Genomic DNA, 27,800 nt, shown 5'->3' on the forward strand with positions numbered 1-27,800 from the left:
TGACTCGGCATTTTCTGAAACAATTCTTTTCTAAACCTTTATTTTTCTAACAAGAGTGAAAAGAAACGAAGGCAACATTCAAATAAAAAGTTTATACACAAATGATAACAGTGTCTCTGCAGTAATAACAATAATAATAATAACAAGAAGAATATTGTTTGAAACAGGGAAATAAAGTGAGTTACAGTAAAGTTACCTTATTTTGCAGATGAGGGAAGTGGAACTTAAAGGACAACCAACATCAGCACTGCTCCAGGGTCACACAGTGTCCATTTTGGAAAAGTAGCACCAAAAACATGAATGCCTGTTTTAAACACTTCCCAAAATGATGTCACCAGTTCCTTCCGAATGTTGCCAACGCGAGTTTCAGTACGACTACAAAAATAAAAGTCATCAAGGTTGCGCCGCACGTCCGTGTCGTATCATGGCCTCATAGAAACCAAACGAATCAAAATAGCTTATCCGAGGAGCTCATGAACGGGGTTTGGGTGGGGTGACCCTCCACTTAACACGCCGGGGGTGGGGGTGGGGGGGTGGGTAACGAAGCATACCAACTTACCTGGGAGACAATTCTAGATAGACCAGACACACTTCTATCACAAGGGGTCCCACATTACCCAACAGTCCTTAAGAGCTGACAGGAGAAACGGGTCCAAAGAAGGCGGACCTTGTGGGAGACAGAAGTCTGATTCATGGGGGGGTGGGGGAGTGTACAAGATTGAGAGATGAGATGAGACTTTTCTCAGTCTGCTCCCTCAGTTTCTTTGGCAAGAGCCAACATCCACCCTCACAGAATCTGTTAAAAAAAAAAAAAAAAAAATTCTTAGGCCCTTCACATCCATGTAAGGATTTTTCAAATCTGTTACACAACCCACAAAGAAAGATGTATACTTTTTTTTTTTTTTTTTTTAAACATTTAACAGTTTTGGTCGCACTGTGTGTGATTTGCTCCGATAATCTCAACACACGCGTAAAGATTCTCTTCCACCGCCGACCTCGAAAAGTAGTCCTCTGGGGCAGAAATCTTGTATGATCTCACAAAATCTTAGAAGAGGAAAAACACTTCCTGACATGTTGTACTTTGTTTTTCGGGGGTTGCTGAAGGGACTGCAAGCGGGAGCGTTGCAAAATGGCGATGTCAAAAAAGAAAATATTTCTTGCCATCTGGGAAGCCAGTTGTATACAGAAAAATGAGATCAGATAGGACATGTTTTGTCTTGTCAGTCACGGCCCTTCTTTGATTGGCTACATTCTGTTCACGTCGCAATTTACAGAGTCGTGACTTCGTCATTGACGGCTTTACCCACACAAAGATTTTTGGTCATAAGTATAGAACAGGTTTCATATTTAAAATTGCTGGAGCCAACCCATTTCAGACCACTCTTAATACACCTCAGACCACAAGATCATCTTATAGGACACTCTTGGATAGGGTTGGGCATCGTTTGAATTTGGACGATTCCGGTTCCGGTTCTTTGATTCGATTCCGGTTCCTAACGATTCTCGATTCCGATTCTTAAAACAAAAGGAGTTATTTTTGGACAAATCACATGAACTTCTCTGTTCTTCAATTTCATGAACTTTTTACTATTTTTACTACTTTACCATGGATTACTCAAGGGGCTGTTTTTAGCCGGTATAGTTATTTTAATATTTTTGGTATTATTTTTCACAAGAGCTTTATTTTTGAGACGTTCAGGACAATACAATAATGCAGTGAACACTAATTGATTGGCTAATCTTGTCTTGCTTCATAAAGAAAATATATATGACAACGCTGCATTTTAAGGGCAAGCAAGCAAGTTCTATTGGCTAGGCGTCGGCCGAATGAGCCGGCCGGGCCGGTCCAGGCAGGATCACAACCCCGCAAAGGGCTGTGGATTTCCGTGGGAAAGGCCGGGGCGCACGCTCATAGTCGCCGCCGCGGATCGCGATTTCCGGGCGGTATGAAGCGAGTAGAGGGGCTGGCCGAGAGGACCGCAGCAGCTCGAGTGGGGGCGAGCTTCCGTGCTATTGCTACGCAGCTTCGGCGGAAGGAGCCCATGGCTGTGCGCCGTTTTTTATTGTTATTTTTTATTTTTTTTTATTTTTATTTTTTTAGATCGGTCGTACTTAGTTTGTAGCTCTTCCATGCGGCTAACTAGGAATCGAAACTTAGCACCGACATTGTAAAATATGAACAGTTCCAGGAGAACCGGAATGATGGACCCGGATCCACTCTGTTCCGGGTTTTCCGTGCCCATCCCTACTCTTGGAAGACATTCAGTAAGATAGTTGGTCGGTCATTTGTTGTCCTCGTTTGGGGGAAACGTTAGTGCAAAAATGGTTCGAATTTTTGCTTGGGTTCACAAACGATTCCGTTCGGGCTTCAGGTTTTAGCATCTACACCCAGACTGACTAATATCATTTTGTATTGATATTTAGATTACCATCAAAAAATGTTGATGATTTTTTTGAGTTGAGTCGTGCAAACATTTCACACTGATGTTTTGGTCAAAATTTTAGCAAATTTTGTTTCAAAAGGAGTCAACTATCCGGTTTTCCTGGTTTGGCCATGTGACAATAGCGGAAGCAACATTCAACGGTGTCGTCGTGATGTTCATTTTGGACGTCAGCTAAGCGCGATATTGCCCGACATGACGGCTCCCTGAGGTTGATGATTTTTTTGTCTAATTCTCATGCCACTAATGCAATATTAATCACCGTACTGTGTTTGATTAGTGATACCACGTACACCATTAAAGGTGGTGGTGAGGTTTAGTTCTTTAGCTTTAATGAGGCGTGGCATAGTGAGGGAAGTCAGCTGACTGACTCCTGTACTGATTGGCCATTTTCCATGTTGGTTCATGCGTCTGAATTGATTTAAATGTTGGTGACGTGAGGTTCCACTGTAGTTGGAAAGTGAAGAAAGGCTGGCAGGTGTACCTCCATTTGAGTGTGGGCAGGCAGTTGAGGGGAGGGGCATGTTTTCTTGGAGTCGGACACGTCCAGCAGTGCCGCTCCGACCCCGTTCGTATCGCTGCCTCCTCGGTGGCTCTTTCGCTTTCTCTTGGAGTCCTTCGTACGACCTCGACTGCTTCGCCGCTGCTCTTCGACTCCCATCTATGGGCGGCATACACATTATATTGAGGTATGGATTATTAGGAGTGCATGACTGCTGCTGACCTCAACTGAAAGAAGGACTGAAATTTGTTGGGTTTGTGCTAGCATGGGCAGATATAAAAAGAACTATTGACTTTCCTGGATAGACCAGCGCTAAGATTTAAGCCAAATGTTGTATTGTATTGTATGATATATTTCGTGCAATTTTTACTTTTGATTATTTTAATAAATATTAGGGGTGTAACGTTACACGTGGGTGTATTAATACGTTTCGGTATGGCATGTTCGGTTCGGTCCACTTATTAGCGCGAGCTTACGCGCGGACGCTGACTGTTGCGTGCGGGAGACGAGAGTGGCGGCACAAAAGAGAGAGCCAGAAAAGAGCCAGAGCTCGAAGGTCACCGCGTACACTGCGGTCTCCTGTTTGGGAACATTCCGGCTTTCCTGTTCCCCATCGCCGATGGGAAAGTTGCGTGGTTAAGTCCCAAAGTTGTGCGCCGACATTGCTACATGAGATGGGCGGCTATGTTGCGGCTAGCACATCTAACATGCACGGCATCATCCGACTGTAAATGTACTATTTACTTGTCATCTTTTCAAAATAAACATTTTGTTTAAAAAAATCTGTTTTTTCGTACAGAAAATATACCGAACCCAAGTTTCCCAAAAAACGAACCGAACCGAAATGTGATTTAGCGTACCGTTACACCCCTAATAAATATGTATTTAAAAAAAAAAAAAAAAAGGGTTTATAGGGCTCACGCATAGGGCTCACGCACAAGAGTCAAAACAATCAAGACTGTCAGCGCTGACCTGAATGAGTGTGCATAGTGTTTCCCGGGGTGGATCAGAGGCCGCCTGCAGGACTCTGCTGATGATGTGCATCTGGTCCAGAGAGACCTCCAGCAGATCCCCTTCCAGCTGCAGCTCCTCCAGTCGCTCGGTCGTGGCCGACGAAAGCTGCACCACCTGACCTCTAAGCTCGGGCAGCAGCGGCAGCAGAGCGCCCACACCTGAGCGCGCAAAGCAAATGTAACGCCTTCGCGATCGGTCGCTGAAGCGCAACGGCGGCTGGTCAAACACGCAAACTTACCAGTGACGCTGGAGTCCTTGCTGATGCCGTTCTCACGAGCGGCCTGCGGGAAAACAAGCAGCTCATCACACAAACACACAAAAGAAACATTTTATAGCTCATTTACCAACATTCATACAGACTAGGTTGCTGTTGTCAAACTGGAGTGCACAAGCCCTAATTTGGGCATCCACAAAATAAATTTAGTTCAGGGAGTTATAACTCTGCTCTTATCTAAATGACGTCATTTATCGCATAAAAAGCCATCATCGTGGTGGAGGGGTTTGTTTGTCCCAATGATCCCAGGAGCCAAATTGTCTGGGTCTTTATGCCCCGGCAGGGTCACCCATGGCAAACAGGTCCTCGGTGAGGGACCAGGCTAAGTACAGTTCTTAGACCTCCTATGATGACTGTAATCTTAACACCTTGATGTCCCTCGCCTGAACACTGGTCACCCCTCCGGAGCCAAGGTTTGTTGGCGAGCGCCTGGTGGGCAGGCTGGCACCAAAGGGACCGAGGAGTCAACGTGGATCCCCATTCCTGTGGCCTCAACACATGAGGGGCCAAGGCGCATAGAGAGCTGGGTGGCAGCCGAAGATGGGTACCTTGACGTCTGATCCCCGGCTACAGAAGCTGGCTCTAGGGACATGCAATGTCAGCTCTCTGGCAATGAAGGAGCCCGAGCTGGCGTGTGAGGTCAAGACGTTGCGACTAGCTATTGTCAGGCTTCCCTCGGCACACGGCTTGGGCTCTGAGACCAGTCCTATTTAGAGGGGATGGACGGCTGAAGATGCCAAGCAGGTTATTGCACCCTGGCTCCATGCCTGTACATTAGGGTTCACCCAGGTGGACGAGAGGGTAGCTTCCCTCCATCTTTGGGTGTGGTGACAGGTCTTGACAGTTATTTCTAGCCGTGCACCAAACAGCAGTTCAGAGCACCTTGGACACTTTTTAGGGTGTACTGGAGAGCACTCCCTAAGACAGGGTGTTCAGTCCCTGTATGAGCGGTGTCAAGAATTTGGTCCGCATTGCCAGCAGTAAGTCAAATTTCCAGTGTCATTTCCAGTGAGGGTTCTGGAACAAGATTCCAGATACAAGCAGATGAAACCAGTTTCCTCCGTAGGGTGTCCAGGCTCTCCCTTATGGATAAGGTGAGAAGCTCTGTCATCCGGGAGAGGCTCAGAGTGGGCCAGAAGAGGTGGCTCAGGCATCTCCCCGGTGAGGTGTACCAGGCATATTCCACTGGAAGACGAGCCACTAGACGCTTTAGAGACTATGTCTCACGGCTGGCTTGGGAACACCTCAGGACCCTCCAGGAGGAGCTGGACGAAGTGGCTAGGGAGAGGATCTGGCTAGGAAATCTGGTCTTTCTGGCTTAAGCTGCTGCCCTCGCAACCCAACCTCGGGTAAATAAAAACAAAATGGATGGATATTCTGACGCATTTTGCCAGATATGAAGACAAAGTAAGGTCACAAGGTGCAAAGCCGATTGCAAAAAAATGAAACAATCCTGGCGACACCAGCCATTTATGAAATCAAGAGACGTTTTCACCCTGACTTATTTATTACAACAGCTACAGGAAACGCACGGCCAAGAAATGGCCTGACGCTGGCGCTGCGTTGTAAGATGCCTTTGTGTAGCTACTTTACAGAAAAGCTAGTAGTACCTTTATCATAAGAATGTAATAGCACAGAATTGTGTTCACCACAGAAATATGCCCTCTTGAACTAAAGCGTTGGACTTCCGTTGGATTTTGTTTTTTGAACTTCATGCAATTAATGTTTTGCATTTTCAGTGCTTTTAATTATACAGCTTCTACCGCCCAAATTGTAGCACTGAAGTATATTTTGAAAACCATTTTTAACAATACAAGTACACTAGACCTACATTATTTATGTTACAATTTCAAGTCATGCTTAAAGTTTTTTCATTTAGCTTTGCTAAGGTGCCATTTTATCCATTCAGAAACACTTAAATTAGAATTTTTACACTTAAATTTGGATGGCTATCTAAGCAGTTAGTGAGAAGGGATTCAACCTATGCCACAATATAAATTATGAACTACAACCATAACTTAATTGGCATTCGAATTATGAAGAGGTGCTTGGGAAAATCTCCCAAGAACCCCGGATTTAGGGTGTACCTCAACACCATTGGACTCCTTGGATTTCTTTTTTGGGGACTCTTCCGTCAGATCGATGATTCCGTCCTCTCCTTCACCTCCCTCCGAGTCGGACAAAACAATGACTGAGCTGGAGTCTGCGTCTTTCTGTGCACATTCCTCCTCTTTGTCATAACGGAGTGTCTCTTTAAGTTCTTGCAGCGTCTGAAGAGCTCGTTGCAGCTCGGGGGTCTCTAGTGCCTCCTTGGCGCGACCTTGCCATGTGATGGCTCGCTCCGTGAGACACTGAAGTGCCTCGCCCTCGGGAAGGCGCACGGGCAACCTCTGCAAGGCCACCAGTAACGCCAGGATAGTCTCCAGACGGGGGCGGCGCGAGCGCTGGCATCGCGGACACAGAAAGCGCGAGTCCCAGTCCCACCAGCAGCGCGGGTTGCCCGGCGGTCCACAAGAGGGCAGCAACGAGGGGAAGGGAACACAGCCGCCATGGAACCAGTCCTTGCAAAGGTGGCAGCGCAACTGAGGTGCGCGCGGCTGACCGGCACACACGCACACTGTCTGAACAGAGGAGGGGTAGTTCCCGTTGTCTTTGACACAGTTTGCAGAGTCCGTTTCCATGAGTTCATCCGACGTCCCCTTTCCCTCCTTGCAACCTCCTCCTGCTTTAAATTCAGGCTTCCTCATGTTGACTTTCTGTAACCTCAGTAGTGCTTCCTTCTCCCGGTGCTCCCCTTCTTTGAACGCCATCACCTAGAGAAAAAAACACAAGTTCAGACGCACACAATGAAGGTCCGCATCGCCAGAGGTCAAGCTCACAATAGCTGCAGGGTCTCGAAGGTCTTGAGCAGAGAGGCCCAGAGTGTTGGTGTCACAGTCGTCCACGTCCTCTAATGTCTTGTCATGTTTCCTTTTAGCGCATGGACACAACACCTGCGGGTCAAAACAGATGAAGATAAGAGGTGAGTTTTCAGCAAATAATGGAGGCTAGGTAACATGATTGCAATGTCGAAAAAATGCTGTCGTTGTGTTTTGATTAGTTGTTACACCCGCAACATCAAAATTTGAATCGCCGCAAAACCAGTGGGCGAACATCAACCACTCGTGAAAACTAGCTGAAACGCAGAAAGAGAGCATGAGTAGGGCACCTCGAGCAAAGTGTGCTGACTGCTCTTCTTCAAGAAGGTCTTAGTGGCCTTGTCCCTCCAGGAGTGAGCGCTGGCCACCTGGAGCTCCAGCTGTCGCAGCTCCTCCATGAAGACGGGCAGGTCCCTTCCAATGGCCACCAGGCCCTCCAGGTCATCCAGGCATGGGTAATGCTCCCCATTCTGCGACAAGTTGCCAAGAAGCCGCAGCGTTTTGACGCAAACCCGAATTACGCCAAGCGCTTGAAGAGACAAGGGAGCAATTTTACCTGGATTTCCTCAAGATCTGTTACCCAAGCATGTGCGCGGCTGAGACAGCCCTGCAAAGCTTGAATGTTAGGCAACTTGACAGGAATAAGCTGCGCCTCGTTGACAATCGCCTCCAGTGTTGAGAGAGGATGCTTTTGCCTGGGGAAGACAATTGACAAGTTGCGAACGGGGATAACGTTATGTGCTGTCCGCCCCTACTCCTCGGTGTTTATGCAGGCGTACTTTTGTTCGAGACAGATCTGCGCTTTCTCCTCCCAACGCTCCGCGATGGTGAGCAGCTCTTGCAGTTCGGCCATGGCCGTATCCACAGACGCGCTCTGCGGCACGTTGCATCCCGCCTCGATCAGATTCCTCAACACTGCCAAGGTAACCTCTGGCCTCTCGCCCCCCTCTGTGCCCAAGGTGCGCCTGACCTCGGCCAGCCAGCGCCCCAACTCCTGAAGGCCCTGGAGCATATTACACTCTGGAACCACGACAGGCAGCTGAGTTCCCTGCTCCAGCAACGCCTGCAACAGCTCTGCTGGCGCAGAGTTCCTCCTCCAGTCGCGCTCATTGACCAACTCCTGAGCTCGGCTCTGGTAATCACTCACCACCTGCAGAACCGCCTTGATGGGGAAAAATGCCAATAATTGAGGCAAACTTTTGATTTTTCTTTGATTTCAAATTTTAAGGCAATTCTATGAACAAGAGGTAATTCATTACCTGTACTTCCTCCAGTTGACCTATCACACAGGGCAAGTTTTGCATCGTCTCTACCAAGGATTTCAGCTCCGCCAAAGTCATTTTTGTGGCACTAAAACATAGCAATGAGTAAATATTCTGATTTGACTAATATGCATGATCTGCTTCCCCAATCTCACCTGGTCTTTGCGTTAGCAAGGAGTTCAGTGCTTTTCTGTTGGCAGTGCTCTATGTCTTTGAGAACAGTGTTAAGTTTGCGAAGAAGTTCATTGTCAGGGAACTTTCGTTCTGCTGCTTCACTCTTGAGTGTCTCCAAGTAATCAATTCCTGGAAATTAATTAAATACCACACATTTGGCTCGATTCTACTGTTTCCGGAGGAACCCTCTGAACAATGTGATTTCCTACCTATCTTGTTTCCGTCCTCTTGCTCAAGCGCCTCTTTTACTTTGTTGGCCCAAGAATCAAAGGACTCTGAGCGAACCTTTAAGCGATGTAACATGGCCAACAACTCATCCAGGGTGTATCTGTACCTGCAAAGAGGTACCGCAAAACGTTAATTCTGCAAGTGCGGTTTGGCTTTTGCCAGTCCATATGATAAACCAGATTTCAGATGCAATTTCATTGCTAAAGCCAAATGTCAGATGTGTCGAGGGACAAAAAAAAATAATAATAAAAATGAAACAGAGCAAGTACCTGAGGTAAAGTTTGTCAGTGGGGCAGTTGCACAGATCCTGAGTGTGATACAGACACACCAGACGCTCGGGGCAGTTTGAACAAGCCAATGCGGAGAGGAAACACGTTGTTTTGCATTTGTCACACTGTCGCTCATCATCAGGTAACAGTTCAAACGCCTCACGCTCCGCTTCGGTGATGCCCTGCACACAGAATACATTTTAGGAGTTTTGTCAATAGCGCTTTCCGGTGCTTTGCAGACCAGTCTATTAATGCAAATGACAGAAACTGAAACACATGGAAACAGGATGCCAAAAAGAGAGACAAATGTTGGCTGGCTCTTACCCTTTCCATCAGAGCCTTCCGGAGCTTTCTCTCTTCCTGAACAATAATAAACATTTCGCGGTGTGTCGCTGCAGCAAGATTAAGATCTAGTTTCTCTGGACTGGCTGCCATTTTACAAGTGAGCTCTTCGTGAGAGAAGACGCAATACCTCCGCAGGCGTCGATAGTGCTCAATGCAGGAACGACCGGCAGGCAGCTATGAGAAAACAACGCATCGGCGGAGTCACCCTGATTGTCAAGTCTCGCTTTTGTCCAACTGCACTGGGACACTTACCCAGTCTGCTGTACAAAAGTTGACTGCTTCAGCAAAATTATATCCCTGGTTGAAACCACTGTGGTATGCTCTGGGGAAGGTGATGACAAACTCGCCGGCGCACTGGTTGGTCCTGACAACCTGTCAATTCAAAAAGCAATGACGAGTCACAAACGGTCACTTTGAGGAAACAGAATGTGCACATTAAGACACTGACCGGTACACCGTGAGCCATGAGGATGTTTGGGTTCATGATTGTGACCAACTGGTGCAAAAGGTCAGGCTGGAACTCAAATAACTCTGGAGTCAATTTCTTCATCACCTCCTCTAGTCGCTCAGCAGCTATTGAAGGAACTCCATACCATGTTTTGGGTTCGCCCCTGAAGATAATCAATCACGTCAGTGTACAAGATTCCACATGATTTGAAAACAACAAATAAACAAAACAGCGCGTCCTGTACCAGTGCAGGTAGTTGATGGAGTAGCTCCAGTGATCCTCAATGTGCCAGCAGAAGGCGGAGAATACCATGCCGACATAAAGCCAAGGCACCTTCATGCCAGAGATATCGCCGTTAATGTGGCACAGGAGAGACTGCTCCAGTACGGGCATCACGTTCAAGTTCCAGCCACTGCGGGCGTAGTCCTGACAGGTGCACAGGTTTAACGTCATGAATCATTTAAGACAGTTTGCCTTAACTTACATAATGTAGCACTACAGTATTCATTGTGGGTGGGTTACTCTATGGTTTCTATTAGACTTTAGTCGATGAGTCAGTGAGTTTGAAAACTATGCTCAATCAGAGATTCGATCAGAAGATGGAGCAATATATCGATTTAAACAACATGTATATTTACGCTGCAGTCGAACCACGTCATATCGAAAATGCATCGGGAAAAAAAAAAAAAAATCAATCAGTTCCTCGTCGCCCGTTGTAGTGTGTTTTCAATGACCAGTCCACTTGACTGCTGCGAATGTAAGCTCTTTGTGCCTCTTCAAGCAACTTGTCTGCTGCGGCAGCTTCTTATATAGAGAGCTGCCCTGCGCCAGCTCTTCTTTCTGATTGGTGGCCCTTGGCGGGAAAATGGCCATCCAATCAGTGTGCGGTGTGCGCGGGAGCCCTGCCATCAGCACACCGATTGGATGACTGTTTTCTTTAACTTTGTCTTCATTTATTTTATAAAACACTTTTGCCCATTAGGGGGGAAAAAAATCCACTCATAATGTCTAATATGGCCGTTTAGGATTTAAGAACTAACATTGCTCTTGAAAGACAGCCAAAGTTTGCAGTCGGAATCGCTAACGGACGCTCCGGATTAGAACCGAAAAGGGCAAGACGAAATCGGTCTAACAAAAAACCATTTTTCCCCCGTACAAAAATTGTTAAACGGCGTAAACAATTTGAAATAATCAAAAAACGTATAAAATACGGGGAAAACGTGCAAGTTGACAGGTATGCATGTCACAAAAGTCACAAACAAGCGAGCACACCTCCTCTTCTTGTGTCAGTATCCTCTTGCCATTGTTCATTGGGAAGCCGCTGCCAAACTCTTTGGAGTGGATGTCTGCTCCATACTCAACAGTCACATCCTCCTCGATGCTGCTAACTAACCTCCAGAACTCCCTCTCCACGAGCTCGGTGGGAACCATCTACAGGCGAAGCACACACAGATTACATCTCTCTCATTGCAGAAGAGTCATGTTTCCCTGTAATTTGCGAGTGTGCTTACATGGACAGGCATGTTGAAGTAATCTGCTTTGAATGCGTCGGCCATCTCGCCAAAACTCTGCAGACTGTACTCACGAGTTGCTTGTTCAAAGCCGAACGCTTCTGAAGGTTTCTTGCACTCCTGCGAAGAAGCACATAGCTCAGGAATGAGTCAAATCGGTTAGGAACCTCTTCATGCAGGACAGAAGCTATGACTTACTTCAGCAACACACTTTGGACAGCGCCAGTTGCCTTTAGGAGGGTCCGTGAGTGGGGGTAGAAGACAGAATGTGTGGTAGTTGTCATCACAACCATCACACAGCAAGAGTTTCTCGTCGTCATCTCCGCGACCACACATCCGACACACATAGGAATCCACCTATGACAGAATACATTTCAGTGTCTACAGGTACATGGGAATATTATTCAAAACTCTAAAATCCAGACAGTGCTTGACTCCTATGAAAGTTAAAACAAACAAATAGTAAGTACAATATTCATTGTGCTAGTCTTCTCATTTCAACCATGGACACATTTCTCTTCTCCAAAAGATACATCATTTGATACTCCAGTACAGAACACTAAATCACAGAGTAGGTCCAAGGTAAGAAAATGTTATTTGTATGTCTTTTGGCCAGTGCTTTAATTGATGCTTGTTTCAATTGATGACTGTACGACAACCGTCAAAATGACTGCATCTCAATTAGGCACTGCTGTCCCAAGCAAATTCCGCTATCTTTTGACTCATTAATTGTAATGGTTGATTTTTATTCATGAAGATGGTCGCTCAAAAAAGGGTGGGAAATTATGACGTATATCTTGGGTGGATCTTTTTGATTACTTACACCCTGCATGTTGTTGAGATTGCGTCGTAGCCTCATGGTCATTTTGGTGCATGGACCGTCTGTAAAATGTTGGCGACTTTCTTTGTTTAGATGCTCGTCCAATTCTTCTTTCTTTACTTCGGGCTTCGCTTCAGCCTTGACCTCTGTTTTGACCGTGATGCTGGCGGGGGGAACCTGGGGAGTGGCTGAGCACTCTTCGGTCAGTCTGTCATGCGGCACCAGAGGCTCCCCTTTTACAAACGTGACTCCAGGAGCAGATGTTGTGCCATCCATGACGGTCACAGTTTGAGGCAGTTCATCTGGAAGAAAGGATCAAAAGCGGTCATTGGAATGCATGCAGGATTTAAGACGACGTATCTCTTACCCTTCTTCCTAATGCCTCGGTCCCGTGCCACAAGTCCAAGTCCCATCATCTTGGGCCCGGCACCGTAGATCTGCAGCTTCTTCAACTCTGGGTTCTTCTCTATGTCTTCCTCAGTAGGTTCGGGCTGAGAATAAGTCAAAAGTACACAGTCATCATGAAAGGATGGACAGACTGCTGCTGCTCTCTAAAGCACAAAAAGCAAAGCAACGCGGCTTAATGCAGACAAAAATCTAAATCACTAGCAGTGCAAAGAGGGGTTATTCTAGCTAGGTTAGACATTAAGGAAAGCTTGCAAGTTAGGACCCATCACCAAATTACAAACGCAAAAGAAGCTACAATCATAAATACAACACTGATGAGTCACAAAACCACTTTAAATTCATTCAACACAGAAACATGCCATTGCAGTGCAAAGGTGTGATCCAGTCAAATCACTCTTGTACTGCAAACATTTGTTTAAAAATTATGAGACACCATCTGTGTCACCATCTTCCATTTGTAGAACACGATTCAAATGCTCTGATTTGTAGTGAAGTGATGTTTACACTTGCGCAAGCTCAACAAATGCATATCCAGAACGTAATTGATTAAATCTGTCCACATTGTATTATGTTATAGCCTTATTCTAAAATGGAGTCATTTCTAAATTCATCCATCCACTCATCCATTACCCGAGCCGCTAAACCCGTCAAAATTCTTCACACAACAAAAAGCTGTATTGATATTTTTGCACATCTAAGAAATCACAAGCACAAGTATTCGCAGCCTTGGCACAATACTTTATTGATGCACCTTTGGCAGAAATTACAGACTTGAGTCTTTGGAAAATGATGCCACAATCTTGGCACATCTTTGATCCGATTCGCACATTGCTGGTTGCAGCACCTCTCAATCTACAGAGATGAGATGGTTATCCTTGTGGAAAGTTCTTGCCACAGAGGACCGCTGTATCTTACAAAGTGTACAAAGTAACCATCAGGTTGTTGGTCACCTAGCTAATAAGGCCCTTCATTGCTCAGTTTAGATGGACAGCCAGTTCTGGGACGGGTCCTGGTGGTTCAGAACTTCAACTGTGATCATTGTGGGCTTTAAAGCATCAGAAATTGTCTCCAAATCTGTGCCTTGGGGTAATCTTGTCTCGGAGGTCTACAGGTAATTTCTTTAACTTTGTGCTTGGTTTGTGCTCTGACATGCACTACCAATTGTTGGACCTTAATTAGACAGATGTGAGCCTTTCCAAATCATGTCCAATCAATTACAGTTAAGTCCAATTAAACTGTAAAAATATCTCAAGGATCACCAGTGAAAACAGGATAACCCTGAGCGCCATCACGAGCTTCACGGCAAAGGCTGTGAATATGCCACTAAATGTAATTTCTTATTCTACAATACATTTGCAAAATATCTTTTTTTTCCCCCGAAAATTTTTTTACACTATATGTCCAAGTAGTCTCTTATTATGGAGTCAAACAACACGAACTATTCTCTTAGAACTCATTCACTCCCAAAGACAAATTTATTTATCTTTTCACAGTCCAGCCATTCAATCCCAGGAAGTTGTTTATATTTTTTTCAAACATTAGGGTAAAAGAGAGTCTGAAAATGACGGGCCGTGAATGAGTTCAGAACTCTGTAGCATAGAAGCAGACAACGGTTCAAAAATTAATGAGACCCACACAAAATTAACGGATAATACAGCTTTGGAATTGGGCCCCAAAACACCATATGCAGAAATTAACCATGATTCGTAAGGCATTCTAGAACAATCTACATGACAAATGCGTGCTAATAAAATGCACATTGTACCTGTTTTTTCCTCTCCGTCCTACAAATCTTTGATGTGAAGTCAATAGGCAAGCTTTTATTCTGACCAGACGTGTCACGCTACACTGAAGCTTGGTTCAGACGGCAAGATTTTAAAATTGTTGGCCGACTTCCAAACTCTGAGGGACCCCACACGTGACGAAAAAAAAAATTACGGGTAGAACAGTTTTGAACGTACGTGTGTGGTGTGCAGCCACACCGCAAGATCAACACACACACACGAACCAATTCATTCGCGGATATTCTCACATAAAATGGAAAATCTCGCTAAATCCCTTAAGATTAAACGTGATTTCTGAGTAAACAAACATGGCGGATGTAGATGCAGCAGTGGTCTGAAATCGTGCCTCGACGGTGGCGCTAGTTTGTGGATTATTTTTTTGTGTTTAAAAAAAAAAAACAAAAGAAAGAAAAGACGCTGGCCTCTGCTGTTGCTCCATGACTGTTTTCATTTTGGATTCCCACGCACTTCCTCACTTTACTTTCTGATTGGCCTTGCGTCACTGTCAACTGGCTGCTCGTTTGTCCACGTGTCCACGCACACCACGTGTGGTGTGAAGTCGGGCCAAAACAATGCAACATGTTGAATACCCCCGATTGGAGGTCGGATGTCCTACCGAGCATTCGAGATCAGTCTGAGCACAACACACACGGCGGGATTATCTGCTAAAATTATCTTTGGAGCCATTACCAGAATCGGGGCCGTACTAATTATCGGGAGGGGAGATTAGGGGCTAAAATCAGGTCGATTATCCTGCAGTGTGAACCGGGCGGGCCCTGCTAACTTAGTGCCAGAAAAGTAACTCCTCATTTTAGTTTGCAACACAAAGGGAGGAAAAAAAAAAAAGTGGTGGCTGGTAACTTGTAAAACTCTTGGTGCACTCATAAATTATGGTACCAACCATTACACACATTCAAATTCTATGAAAAGAAAACCTGTCTTCCTCTGCAGCAAAGAACTCAGAGAGAACATATGTGCCTTAAGGCACTGCAGCCAGACGAGTGGCAGAACAACCTTAAAGAGCACAGTAGTATAACCCTGATAGAGACTCTTAACCAAAAAGACACAAATATGAGATAAGCGTTAAAGTACCCTGTCAGAAACCCAGTTGAAAATTGGATATAAAATGAAAATTGTGTGAAATTCATAGCTTATTTGCCTAAGATTGGTAGGCAGGGAGGCAAAGACGCAAGCTACTTTGGTGACAATATGACGTTAGCTCACAACAGCCCTCATATTGATTTTTGTTTAAATTCCTGAAAATTGCAATAAATTCACCAGCCACTGCCAAAGTTTGGGCACATAAATCGGGGCACTGATGTGATCAAATCTGACTCAACTGCAGTATTACAATGTCACTGTGCACAACAACCTGTCAGAAAGAGCCACGTTAAGTGTGGCAGCCCAACCCGCGTGAGAAATGCGAAATAATTATACTGTATTGTGTTCATGAAAATGTTTAAGTGGTTAGTTCCAATTTAAAAGAAAATGTGGGTGCCAGGAATTGTGCAGAGGGAAGCGAAAGAAGAACGAGAGTAGGGGCTGAGGATGAGCTCATATGCTCAAGAGGCAGTACCGCTGAGTTGAGTTGAGAGCCAGTGGTGAGAGGATGGGGGTTCGGATCCTCCGGACCCTGCAAGGGGACACAACAACAGCAACAATAAACTAAGCCAGGAGGAAGAAGAGGACAGGTGGGACAGTCAGGGAGAAGGCGCTGGAACTCGTAGCTGTGGTGAAATATTGAATTTTTCAGATTCTTGTCCATCTCTCTTCAGTCATCATCCCTAATCTCATATAGAATTAGTTTTGGTTTCGAATAATGTGCAGTGTAGAAAAGTGCAACAATTAATAGATTAATCGACAACTAATCGATTATCAAGTTAATCTACCAGTATTTTCATCATCAATTAATCGTTTAGAGACCTTATTTAACTTTAAATTGTGCAAATTCTGTGATTTCAGCCTCTCAGTTAATATTGTCAGATTTCTGTAATGCACCATGAAAACAGACTGATTATCTTTGTGTTTAATCAAAATGCGACACCAGCAAACATCTGCCTTTACTTTAGAACATTTTTGCCCATTTTCTGACATACTACGGACCAGACCAGTAACTGAATCATAATCATTTTGTTTGTGCATTTTCTGCACTGCCAATTTAAATAATGTCCAGTTTGTAAATGAAGTGATGGACTTTTTTGTATCTGATTCACTGATCAATCAAAAAAATAATCAAAAGATGTATCATTAAAATCATTAGTTGTGCGAGTAAACTATTATGAAAATGCTCAAACTGAATGAATTGCATTGAAAATAAAAAGTCAAGGTGGGCTTGTGGTACAAATATCAGAATGATTCCTCTCGTACGGTGGTGCCCAAGTCCGGTCGTCAAGAGCCTCCCTATCCAGCCTGTTTTACATGTCTCCCTCTTCCAACACACCTGATTCAAATGATCAGCTCATCAACAAGCTTTGAGAAGCCTGATAGTGATCATGATCATTTAAATCATGTGTGTTTGGAACAGCAAGATCTCTAAAACAGGCTGGATAGGGGCTCTCGAGAACCGGACTTGGGCACCCCTGCTCTAGTTGTACACTTTGTAAAGTTTTCTTAATTCCCACCCCACATTAGAAACATTGTTTCATTCTCTCCTTTCAAGTCAGAACTTCAAAAAACATTGCTTTAAAGAAGCCTATTCAATATGGGGCTCACCCATTTCTGCAATTCTACTCTATCTTAATTTATTTTAAAAAAAAAACTTTCCCCTGTTAGTTTTATTAATTTTATTTTATGAATTCATGTTTTGTACATTGACCTTGAGTAAAAGAAAGGTACCTTGAAATAAAATCTACTATTATGAATTAGCCACAAATGTCTGTTTGTGAAGGTAACTGGGGAGAATGCAACCAAGTAATAAGCAGACAGTAACAATGGCAGGTTAAGGCACAGGTGCATTGCAGGATGGCAGCAAAGCAAGCTGGGATGCGACCCGAGTGCACTGTCACATCTTTCAGACAGACAGACAGACACAGTGGATTAAGCAAAGAAAAGGTTAACGGCAAGACAGCAACACAGCAGCGTCAGCACAAGACGGAGGACTGCCATCTAACTGATGTGACGTAGACCTTCGGGCAGGTGACAAAATGAACGTGAAACAACAGAAGCCGCTTCCTTCCATTTTGTGTGAGACGACAGCAAAAGGACGGCTGGCAGATTGAAGCAATTGGCGGCTCCGGTATTTGCGATCCGCCATCACACCACCATTGAACAACGATGGCAGACTATGGACTGACACAATTTGCCACAAGCCAGCCTCATAAAAGGGGGGGCAGGAATTCCCTCGCTGCAATGGAACATTGACCAAGATGCATTCAAGCCGATGTGGACGATCGATTATTCTGGCATTCGTACATCTCAAGGACATTTTTTTGGTTGCTCTGTCAACACATTGGTGCCTTGAGATAGGAATTTGTCACTCGTAACTCTAAACACTTGTATCTCAAATCATCTTTCCTTATTAAATTGAATGGAAATGTCATGAATGACTTCTAGCCTCTCCCCAGAAAAAAATTGTGTAGGTGACAAAACCAGAATAATGATAAATACCTTTCAAATAATCAAACCGTTTTTGCATGCCACCGGGAGTGGAGGGTTGGGGTGCAGTCAGTCGACTCACAAAGAATAGTACATCTTCTATTATTACTGTGACTCAGTAAAATGATGCAATATGGGTCATTTTTCATAGGATAAAAATGTATGTACATGCTGTTCCCCACCGTTTGTGTTCAAATAACCATTTCTTAAAGGTTTCTAAAACAAACTATCAATACTAATCGTTAGCATGTCATTTGGCATTTTCTATTTTATGTTAGCATTAAGCTAAATGAGCGCTTCTTTAGGCAGTCGTTTGGTTGTTTTATATACACAATGTGTGGTTCTTTGTTTTACATTTAGTTTGACAGTAAACGACTGGTTCAGGCATAAAACTGATTGAAGCCACTTTGAGGTGAATTGTTAACTATTTGCCAAATTGCTGCTTATTGTGAAGTGAATTGAACTGAGTTCATTACCATCATTTAGTGCTCGCATCTCAAGGGTTAGCTCAGAAAGTCAAGTAAAAGGGTGGGGGGCATTAAAAAAAAAAAAGTTTTTGTATTTTTAAAATACCCTCAAGTATCAGTATCGCAAGGCACCGCTGTATAATGGTGATGTCTAACAAAGACCGCAGACGAGGTGTGTCGGAAAGTTCCAGGACTGGTGTCACAAAATCTATTTCAAATCTATTTCTCATCAATGCGTGCTAGACCATCAAGCAGCACATCTAAAACTGAGTCTGCACTTCTATTTCATCCCTGCTGACCACTAACAGCACGGAATGTCCCTTTGCGAGCATGGAGTTCGAGTATGCACACCAGCGACGTCATCAGTGCCCCCTGGGTGACCTCAGGGTGGGTATAAGAGGGAGTGTCACCAGAGGGTCATTCGCAAACAACGTGTGGCGGCCTTACCATAACTACACACCAGCTCAGGACGTCCTGAGCAACTGACATTTGGGCGCCGTGCTGCAGCAACGTGTCTAGTCACGCGACCTGGCTCAGTGTGATTTGTTTTACTCTATTCCAAGATCAAGGGGGTCAATCAGGGGGACCCATTTTGAAGATGTGGACAACATCTAGATGGCCATGATGATTGAGATGCAGAGGATGCTGAAAGAATCCTTACAGGAGTGGCAGAAGAAGACTGGGAATACTTGTTTGACGCCAGTGAGATTATTTCCATGAGGACAAATTGTAGTTTGAATTTGAATTCTTTTTTGTGACACAAGTCCTCGAACCTTTATGACACACCTCATACATGAATAATAGAAAACCATTTGCTTCCCTTCCCAACCAAGGTCCATGATTAAAATAGCCAATGTGTGTTTCAGTGAGTGGGGAAAATACTCAAACTAATGGAATTCCTGGAAACTCAAAAGTTAGCTTGACATAAAACAATGGCATGCAAAGGAAACAAACTGTTAAATTGATTATTAACAGGGAAGTCAACCCCAAAATTTTCTTTACAATAATATCTTCTATGCAGTCCCACTAGTCAGAACACGGCATTCTGATTAATATTGTGTTTGGGGAATATGAGTTAAGCCATTAAGGCCGGGAGCGCATTACCGCGTTCCTACCACTAAAGCCGGGAGCGCTGTTGCTTCTTTCTACCCTTAAAGCTGGGAGAGCGTTTAAGTCATTTTCTTTTTTTTAACACTTGTGGACTTTAAACCAGTAGAACCAGTCGAATGTGATATATGGTTAAGATATGTTTGTAGACGATGACGATATCGATGTCTTTGTAACAGAATGGAGGATGGTAATTACCACTCTTTTTAAAAAAATAGTGCTTCTTTTGCCATGACACTATTTTTACATAGTGTCATACGATTGAAACGGTAAATAATAAACCCGGGCCTGTGTGAAAGCCACGTCTAAGCTCTCAAATTCTTTTGGAATGACGTTTCTATCTGCTACAGGAGCTGAGATATTAATTATTTTGTAGGTGTTGAAATTCTGGGAGGACCGCAGGTTTAGGGGGGTGATTTTATAGTCGCTCTTCGGTTTTGGGGAGATGTTGAGCCAGGCACTTTGGGCCTTAAAATAGAAATCAACCCAAACACATTTTTTTCAAGAATTTGTAAAATATGTTTGGGTTGACTTCCACTTTAATGGGTTTAAGCAGCAAAATCCACACGTTTTTATACATCTCAGGGGGTGGCCATTTCACCACTTGCTGTCGGACGAAAAATGACATCATACTTGCTCAGGTTACTAACAACCAATCATTGGTAAGCTTCAGAAACCAGGTGAGCCATGATTGGTCGTTACCTGTGCCCAAAACCATGTTCAAAACCTAGGAAAAAAGCAGCGGCTTATAGTCCGGATAATACGGTAATCAGAATGCTGTGTTTAGACTAGTGGAGGTGCATAGAACACATTGTTGTAAAGCATGAACATTTTTGGGTTGACTACCTCTTGGAAGGATGGCTGGACATCATCTGTTTTAGTTCAGGACAGACTGAGGGCCTATTAGTGAAAATAGTTTGTGAAGTCAATTTAACACTGGCACTGTGCCACAGTTTACAAATAAAAAGGCATCCTTGACACTGTAAGTGACTTGCTCCTAACACAATCATGTTATAAGCATGAAAGTGTAATCCGCAACGTATAATCAGGTAACTTATTGACTACAGAATATGATTTTGACAATTATTGACTACTGAGAGCTTTTGACTTACATCTGGCTGGCACCGTTTCGCTCGGCGCCCATAACTGCTCATTTTAGATGGCTGCACAGACTGACGCAGGGGGATGGAGTGGGGCTTGTACTCCTTATCCACATCCTCACCATCGTAGTGCTTTGGCTTGCAATGCTGTGAAATCCATCAAAGAGAAAAGTTGAAAGTGATTTTTTGTCACAGAGTTTATTTGATTTTTTTTTTAAAAAAATAGATGAGCGCTGAGCAATACCGGCAAGCTGGCACCAGACTGGAACATTTCAAAGGGGTGGACAATCCTCTCATAATGCGAGCGCAGAAGAGAACCAATGTTCTTGCCCGGAGGGTAGCCGAGCCTCTGAGCCACACGGGCCCAACGTCGTTCTTTACAGACCATCTCAAAACCACCTTCATCAGATACAACCTGCAACATCCAAGGCGTTAGAGACGTCCCAATCAGTTAAAAGTATTTTTTTTTTTTTTTTTTTTTTTAGACGAGGCTTGGTAAAGCGCTTCGGACAACATATGGTGTAGATAAAGCGCTACAAATTTGGTCGATTTGTGAGCGGTAAAAGTCAAAACAAGAAATCAAAAATAAAATAAAACAATCGACCTTTACTGATCAGCAGAATTTTTTTTGTTTTGTTTTAAGTTTCAGTCTTAAGTTTATCCGTCATAGACGGACCGGTCTGTCGGTCAGACGGAATGCCCACCTCTGGAAAAAAAATGCATAGAAAGTGTCAATACAATCGTAGCATGTGATGACTGTAACAATTTGTTGAGTCCCCTTACTCTTTCAATCAAAAATGTAAAAATAAAGTCAGTGCAAGAAAAACACTTTCACTTTGATATCTTTGCCTGAGCCGGAGTGTGTTAGGCCTGGTCACCGTAAATATTAGTTTTAGTAACAAGGTGTGCCCAGAGTTCTTCTGTAAAACTGTAACTAAATACCTACAAAATGAACTATGAGCACAGGGGTGCTCAACTTTTTTCAGCATGCGAGCTACTTGTAAAATGAGCAAGTCAAAATGATCTACCGAGGTAGGGTATGTTTTGAATCACCTACAAAAATGCCGAACATACATTTATTTTCAAATATATTGAGGATTCTTTATATGTACAATATGTGTTGATGTACCTTGCATAACCGCATGAGCCAATATTGCACAAAATTAACTATGAACATCTCATGTAGGTCCCTCAGGATGTAGCATGAAGCACGACAGAAGGTTTAGCAAAAATACAGGGTTTATTCCTTTTCAGGCAACCAGTGAGAACTGGTCACAAACACGGACAAAGCAAATAAATACATGTTACACTTACAAAACAATAAAGGGCAAACAGTTCATTTGTCATTCGTCAACCGTCAGCAAAACGGGCGTCCGTCAGAGACGGATAGACGGACCGGCCCGTCACATAGGCGAAACACCCAGCTTTGCTCGCTACAATAGCGGATTTTTTTTACAGTGCTCTTTTGTATGCTGATTTTTTAAATTTTTATTTATTTTTTTTAACAGCGTACGAACCCGTATTGTGTCCTAATTGACTGCCTGTATTTTTTTACAGTGCAATTCAGCATGCTGTTTTTTTACAGCGTACAAACCCCGCATTGTACTGTGGACCAATTTGAATACTGTACGTCGCCTCCGTGCCATGTCTCACACAGAATGCGTTTGGCTTACTAAATTTAATTTAGTAAGGGAGAGAGTTAGAAGAGGACACAAGTGTCAATAAAGATGACAAAGATGAACTTGATCGCTTGGCTAGCATGGGAGCTTCGGGACTCTTTCATGTTTGTCTTTCAGTTTTCAATTCTAATCGAAGGTGGCATGTCAGTTTCTTCTCACCCTCTCCCCCAAGAGAGAAAAAAGAGGCAACTACCTATAACTATGTTTTTCTCTCGGCAAAGGTGAGTAGGAAAAAAAAAAAAACAATAGAGCGGAGCAGCATCAGGACGAAGGAGTAAACTCAGAGGAAGCGTGAGATATGCGCGAGTCTAAATTGATCATTTCTTATGTTTGCAACTTCATATCTTGTTCATTGAAATTCAGTTTGTTAGTTCAAAATATCATGTATCATGATTTATATGATTTTTTTTTTCTTTTCTTAAACAGATGTTTGGGCCGTTAACTTCCTGTTGTGATCATTTATTAAAAATATTCATGGGTAGGTGGCCTGCTCTAATGTTTAATCATAAATAAAAAAATTTGCAATGTTTTTATAATATTAAACAAAAATTTAAAAAACGTCCATCAGACAAAGTTGAATCCTTTTTTCCTCCCTAGGTTTTCTCAACAGAAAGGTTAAAAAAGGTTTTGGCATTTGTTTCGTTATAAAATAATATTAGCAACATTATTAGTACAACAACAACAACAACATTAATAATATACTTATTCTTACAAAGGTTTGAACTTTGAGCAAGTTTAAAAGAGATACGTGTTCATGGTAAGGTTTACAGCCTTAAAAACACAAAGTATAATAAATTGCAAAAAAAAATGTTTCTACTTCACGGATTTCACCTGTCGCAGTTTATTTTTGGAACGTAACCCCCGCGATAAACGTGGGACCACTGTATTAAAAAATCTCACATACCACCCGAAGTGCCTTCACGTACCCCCGTTTGAGAACCACTGCCATTGGCAAAGACAACACAATGGATGTTTTACCTTGAAAGGATTAAATTCATGTTCACCTTTGACAGACCGAAAAGATCAAGGATGCGCCTCTCGATGTGTGGTATTTTCAAGGAGGAAGCCTGGACCTCCCAAAACCTGGCAATGCGGTCCAAATAATTAAGCTTCACTCTCGTCTCCGCCTGGGGGGAAAAAAAAAAAAAAAGAAGAGGCATGAAGAACAACAACTATGAAAAAAAGTCTTCAGTCATTGAATTCAACTAACAACATGAAACAGTCCATCTATAAATAACTTGCCTCCAGTTCATTAAGCCTCTGGATGCGTGGTGTAAATCGGAACGTATCCAGCTCCACTGAAAATGGTGGTTGCCAGTCCTATTCGGAACAAGAACATCACATTCAACATTGCGGTCATGAGCCGTCTCTGCGTGTTCCCCATAAACAACAAGTATGAACTGAATGTATCCCAGTGTGACAGTGTGGAGAGCTTGGCTGCGTCTTAACCCATTACGGGTTAAAGGGGCTGGCTGTGTTGATTGAGCGATTGACGTCCCTCTGCGGCAGCAACGCATTTGAACTGCAGTTGCGGCGTTCGCCACTATGAAGGCAGTATATCAGGCCTGGCCATCCCACCGCTTTGCCCGGTTTCATGTGGCTCTTAGAACTCTTTTGACTGTGCACGCTGATGTCAACCTCATTCATTGTGTATGTGGTAAGGGGCGGCATCACAGAATGGAGCGTTGCCGGGTGGCGCTGTGCGTACTCGGACGTCTGCCACGATGTAGACATGTTCTACTTTACGGCGGTGCCATCGTAACATCAGAAAGTGTTTCCAATTGGAGAGGGGCTGGCAAGCGATTGACTGCTATTTTGGCAGACTTATTTACAAAGTAATGGCATGAGCAAAATGGAGGAAACCTTGATAAAGTGCATTTACTGTATTAACACTAATACCTCTTGTCTCCCATTGATTTCCCTTTTTAAGATGAGCAAAAAATGGGCTTTCTTTTGTAACAATGAAAGATACATTTTCTCAAGGTGCTGTCTCCTCATCTAAACCAATGGGAAAAGCCTCACTTTTTACTTCCTGGTCTACTGCCACGCCAGCACGATCAAATATAGGTGCGCTCTTGCGCGTAAGATAAAGGGCAGAGCTGGGCATCGCCTATTTCCCGCCTGCATATTTAATCAACCCACGTGGTCCCAGTCGGTCCGAGTCATCCAAGCGGTGTCGAGAGCGGACTTCACCTGTACCACGTCACGCGCGGGTGCCGCACTCCTGACACGTGGCGGAGTAAAGAAAAACACAAATTTTGGCAATGATCCGCTATCCAGTTGAATAGCCCTGATTTACAGTAAGTCAAGCAACTTTTTTATACTCCCAATTCATAGAAATGGGAAGGGATAAATATCGGAAATAAATGTGAAACATCAAAGTGGACCAAGCATTTTGTCTTCAAGTTTCACAAATGAATAAATACTTACTGGTGGAGGTCGAATTTTGCAGATTCCAGACTTCTCTGCAATTGGACGTATTTTGGCGATGTAGCCCAGAGGATCTTTGAACTCCTCCCATGACGGCTCAAAAACTGGACACTCCGGAGGAGCTACAAACTCGTCCCCTTCCATTGCCCTGAAAAACAAATCATTTTGTTCTGGAATATTGCAGGCAGCCACCCCAATCGACAATTTGGCAAGATGCTGTGCTCAACATAAAAGTACACCCCAAATGTGTTTTCTTTCATGGCATGCTATGCTACACAATCAATCAAAAACAAGCACACAAGGTAAACATTCACATTCAAAATGTCTAATTCAACCACCGGTTAGTGTAATCATCTGAAACTTCAATTAGAAAAGTAAAAAAAAAAAACTAAGAGGATACATGTAATACATAGGCCCAATCCCAATACCCACACTTGCAACCTTGTGCCCCTCATTTGCGCGTTCCCGCCAAGGGTACGAGTGTGTAGGGTGTCCCAATTCTGCAAAGTGCTCTGTCGCCCCGCCTCCTTGTTCCGCACTTAGGCTGAGCCCGCATCCACGGTCCCTAAGCCGAAGCATATTACCCACAATTCATTGTAGATTTGACCAAAATAGTGCGAAACTGACAACATTTGGTGGAATTCCTGTACATGTGCCGGTAAAATGTCTCTTCAAGTGTAAATATTGAATTATTACAAAGTTTATCACTTGTATATGTGTAATTTCAATCGATGTTTTAGTCACCATTTACCCTACCTACGTATATTGCCCCAGATTAGCTGCTGTACTTAGCAACCATCTGCGCATGCGCCACGTCGTGCATGAGCCGCAAATAGTCATAATAATGGAGCCATAGCTTCCATCGACTGGAAGACCGAGACCGAGTTTTACTTTACTACAACTTTGTCAAAGTTTTAATATCATTTAAACAGCAAAATGGCCAAAACAACAACCCATGCTGCCATGCTCGCTAACGCAGTGGCATAAGTCGATTATGTCACACGCAGTGTCCCAATTCTTTTGTACACTTGTCCTGTGCCCACGATACAATAAAAAGCAGGTTTAATTGTTAGCAAAGCATTACTGTTCTGTGTGTCACCATGGGTGCAACACCTGATTCAAATGATCAGGATTGTTATCCAGCTTCTGCAGGCCTTGCTGATTATCACATCATTTGAATCAGGGGCAGGGGGGAGACATAAAATATCCAGGATACCAGCCCTTGAGGGGTGGAATTGCCCACCCGAGAGGCTTGTTTAGGCCGGGTATCTACAAAGTGCAGAGCTTTGGGGGTTGAAGCACCAGTATTTCAAACCTTAAATATGAGAAGACCACAGAGAAAGTGTTTGCTAACACCAACGTACCTTCTGTGACAATCAACACGATTAAAAGTGGAGAGAAGTAAACATGGCAACCCACATTTTTCATTTTAGTTGTCATACATAACCATGGGTCCATCTTTTTGGCACACGCCGTACAAACATTATGCTGTTGAGAAATGTAACCGTTGTTTTCAAAGTGACAATTTCTTAAAAATCGTCACACTGGGGGTCACTAGAATTGAATTTAGATTTGAAACAAGTACGTTAGTTCAATCCGTGCTCGTGAAGCATGTACCTAAACAATGGCGTGTAGGCCATGAACTCAAAACAAGGCCACAAAGGAATCAATTTGTCCAAGAGCACTTTTGCGAACGGCTTTGAAATAACGTATTGACGCCAAAGCGCGAAAAAAGCACTCACACTAACATGAGGACGTTGTTTTGCACCAAGTTGATATCAATGTTGGTGACGAGACTTGCCACAACCACAAAACGATTAATATCCGCTCCAGTCTAAACAAATCGTTATAAAACGATGACCTCTCGTGTTTAACAATTCTCTTTAGTCGCGCTAAAAACTCTACGCCTACATTTTCTTTGATCATTCGCTGAACTCCGTTCCTTATTTTTTTCCTTCCCCAAAACACCGGTGGTGCCAAACGAAGCTAACGTTAGCATCAGGGCCTCCGATCGGATTTGTCGTCGGACCAGCTTGGTTAGCATTAGTTAGCTCATAGGTGAGAATAAGCAAACACTGGCATGGGGCTTCCGTGTGTCCTCACGCCAACGACCAAGTCAACGCAGCGATTGGACATTATGTAACAAAAGCCGAGTCGCTTTCAAGCACCATACACGCGACACTGTGTCGTCGTGCGCCGCTGTTAACTGACCCGAAGACACCTCGATGTCCCGGGCTGTGACGGGGCCGCTGGCCGCTCTCCTTCGTCTTGTTGCGGTGACTGCTGATTGCTGCTTGTTGCCTGTTGGCTAACAAGGGCCAGCTGTGCTTTGGTGCCGCTGGCGAACTATCGCTGCTAACGGCTACAAGCAAAGTTGGCCGCTTCAATTCACCCTGTACGACCTCCACTCTACCAATACACTCATAATGTGGATGCAAGGCATCCGTTTCATTTTAGGTACGAATCGCTACTGGTAACGGTTTTGTGGCTAGCAATCCTTTTCCGACAAACAGCATCACTCCCTTCAGGCCATCCTATCTTTCTTGACGAGTCGCCATCTTGTATTTTTTTTTTTCGTTTTCTTTTTCTCACGGCTGTAGCACAACCCCGAGTCCTCGCAGCGCATCCGCTACGTCCGCTCTTTGGAAGTAGTGCGCACGTACGCTGATTCACGACGGTGTGTAAGAAGGCAACAACGTACTGTAGTTACAACGTCCCTTCGAGGAAAACAGTCTCAAAAGGAACACATCTGGAAATAAACCGCGTACTGTACCTCGGAAATAATGCCTGCTTCATGCATCATGTTCATCTCTTAATTTCACAACAGAAGAATGTACAGTTGAATCAGTTTTGTGTTCTTTTAAGCACCATTTGTTATTTGCCATTGTTTACTTTAGAATTGTTATGCTTTATTTTGCAAAGTGGCCACTTTAAACTTCGTTGTACATGTTCCAAAAATGACAATATTCAGATTTTACCGAGGGCTCCCATTTGCTGGCCAATTTGCCCTTTGCCTTGTCTTCGG

The 27,800-nt window shown here is 43.8% G+C and overlaps 1 protein-coding gene across 5 annotated transcripts; it reads right to left on the reverse strand.

Moving 5' to 3' along the window:
• Positions 1–23: 23 nt before the first annotated feature.
• Positions 24–27,363, reverse strand: kdm5c (lysine demethylase 5C). 5 transcript variants are annotated; one of them, XM_086031582.1, is made up of 30 exons: positions 26,987–27,363; positions 25,208–25,340; positions 24,776–24,923; positions 23,588–23,665; positions 23,350–23,472; positions 20,911–21,081; positions 20,679–20,813; positions 15,975–16,031; positions 12,574–12,697; positions 12,210–12,508; positions 11,585–11,743; positions 11,387–11,506; positions 11,148–11,306; positions 10,120–10,301; positions 9,876–10,038; positions 9,680–9,799; positions 9,407–9,601; positions 9,083–9,264; positions 8,795–8,919; positions 8,567–8,714; positions 8,409–8,499; positions 7,929–8,311; positions 7,706–7,844; positions 7,440–7,619; positions 7,111–7,224; positions 6,319–7,044; positions 4,196–4,238; positions 3,916–4,115; positions 2,926–3,102; positions 24–796 (listed from the first exon to the last, which is right to left on the reverse strand). In XM_086031582.1, exons 2-30 carry the CDS (start codon positions 25,228–25,230, stop codon positions 788–790), a joined length of 4,773 nt encoding a protein of 1,590 aa, XP_085887708.1. In that variant the 5' UTR covers positions 25,231–25,340; positions 26,987–27,363; the 3' UTR covers positions 24–787. The 5 variants fall into 5 exon arrangements, with proteins under 5 accessions (XP_085887708.1, XP_085887718.1, XP_085887735.1 ...); XM_086031592.1 differs by lacking the exon at positions 26,987–27,363 and adding an exon at positions 26,518–26,894; XM_086031609.1 differs by lacking the exon at positions 25,208–25,340.
• Positions 27,364–27,800: the final 437 nt, after the last annotated feature.

Source organism: Filicampus tigris, chromosome 1 (genome assembly GCF_054856515.1).
Source record: "Filicampus tigris isolate MCC_2025a chromosome 1, RoL_Ftig_1.0, whole genome shotgun sequence".
NCBI classification, from domain to species: domain Eukaryota; kingdom Metazoa; phylum Chordata; class Actinopteri; order Syngnathiformes; family Syngnathidae; genus Filicampus; species Filicampus tigris.

Bases quoted from the DNA above. Each gene is read 5' to 3' on its own strand.
- kdm5c (XM_086031582.1), bottom strand. From the start codon at position 25,230: ATGAGGGGCACAAGGTTGCAAGT. The intron at 9,602-9,679 runs GTAAGTGTCCCA...GTTTTCTCATAG, and splicing joins ACTTTTGTACAGCAGACTGG to CTGCCTGCCGGTCGTTCCTG. The intron at 3,103-3,915 runs GTCAGCGCTGAC...TGCCGCCCATAG, and splicing joins CACTATGCACACTCATTCAG to ATGGGAGTCGAAGAGCAGCG.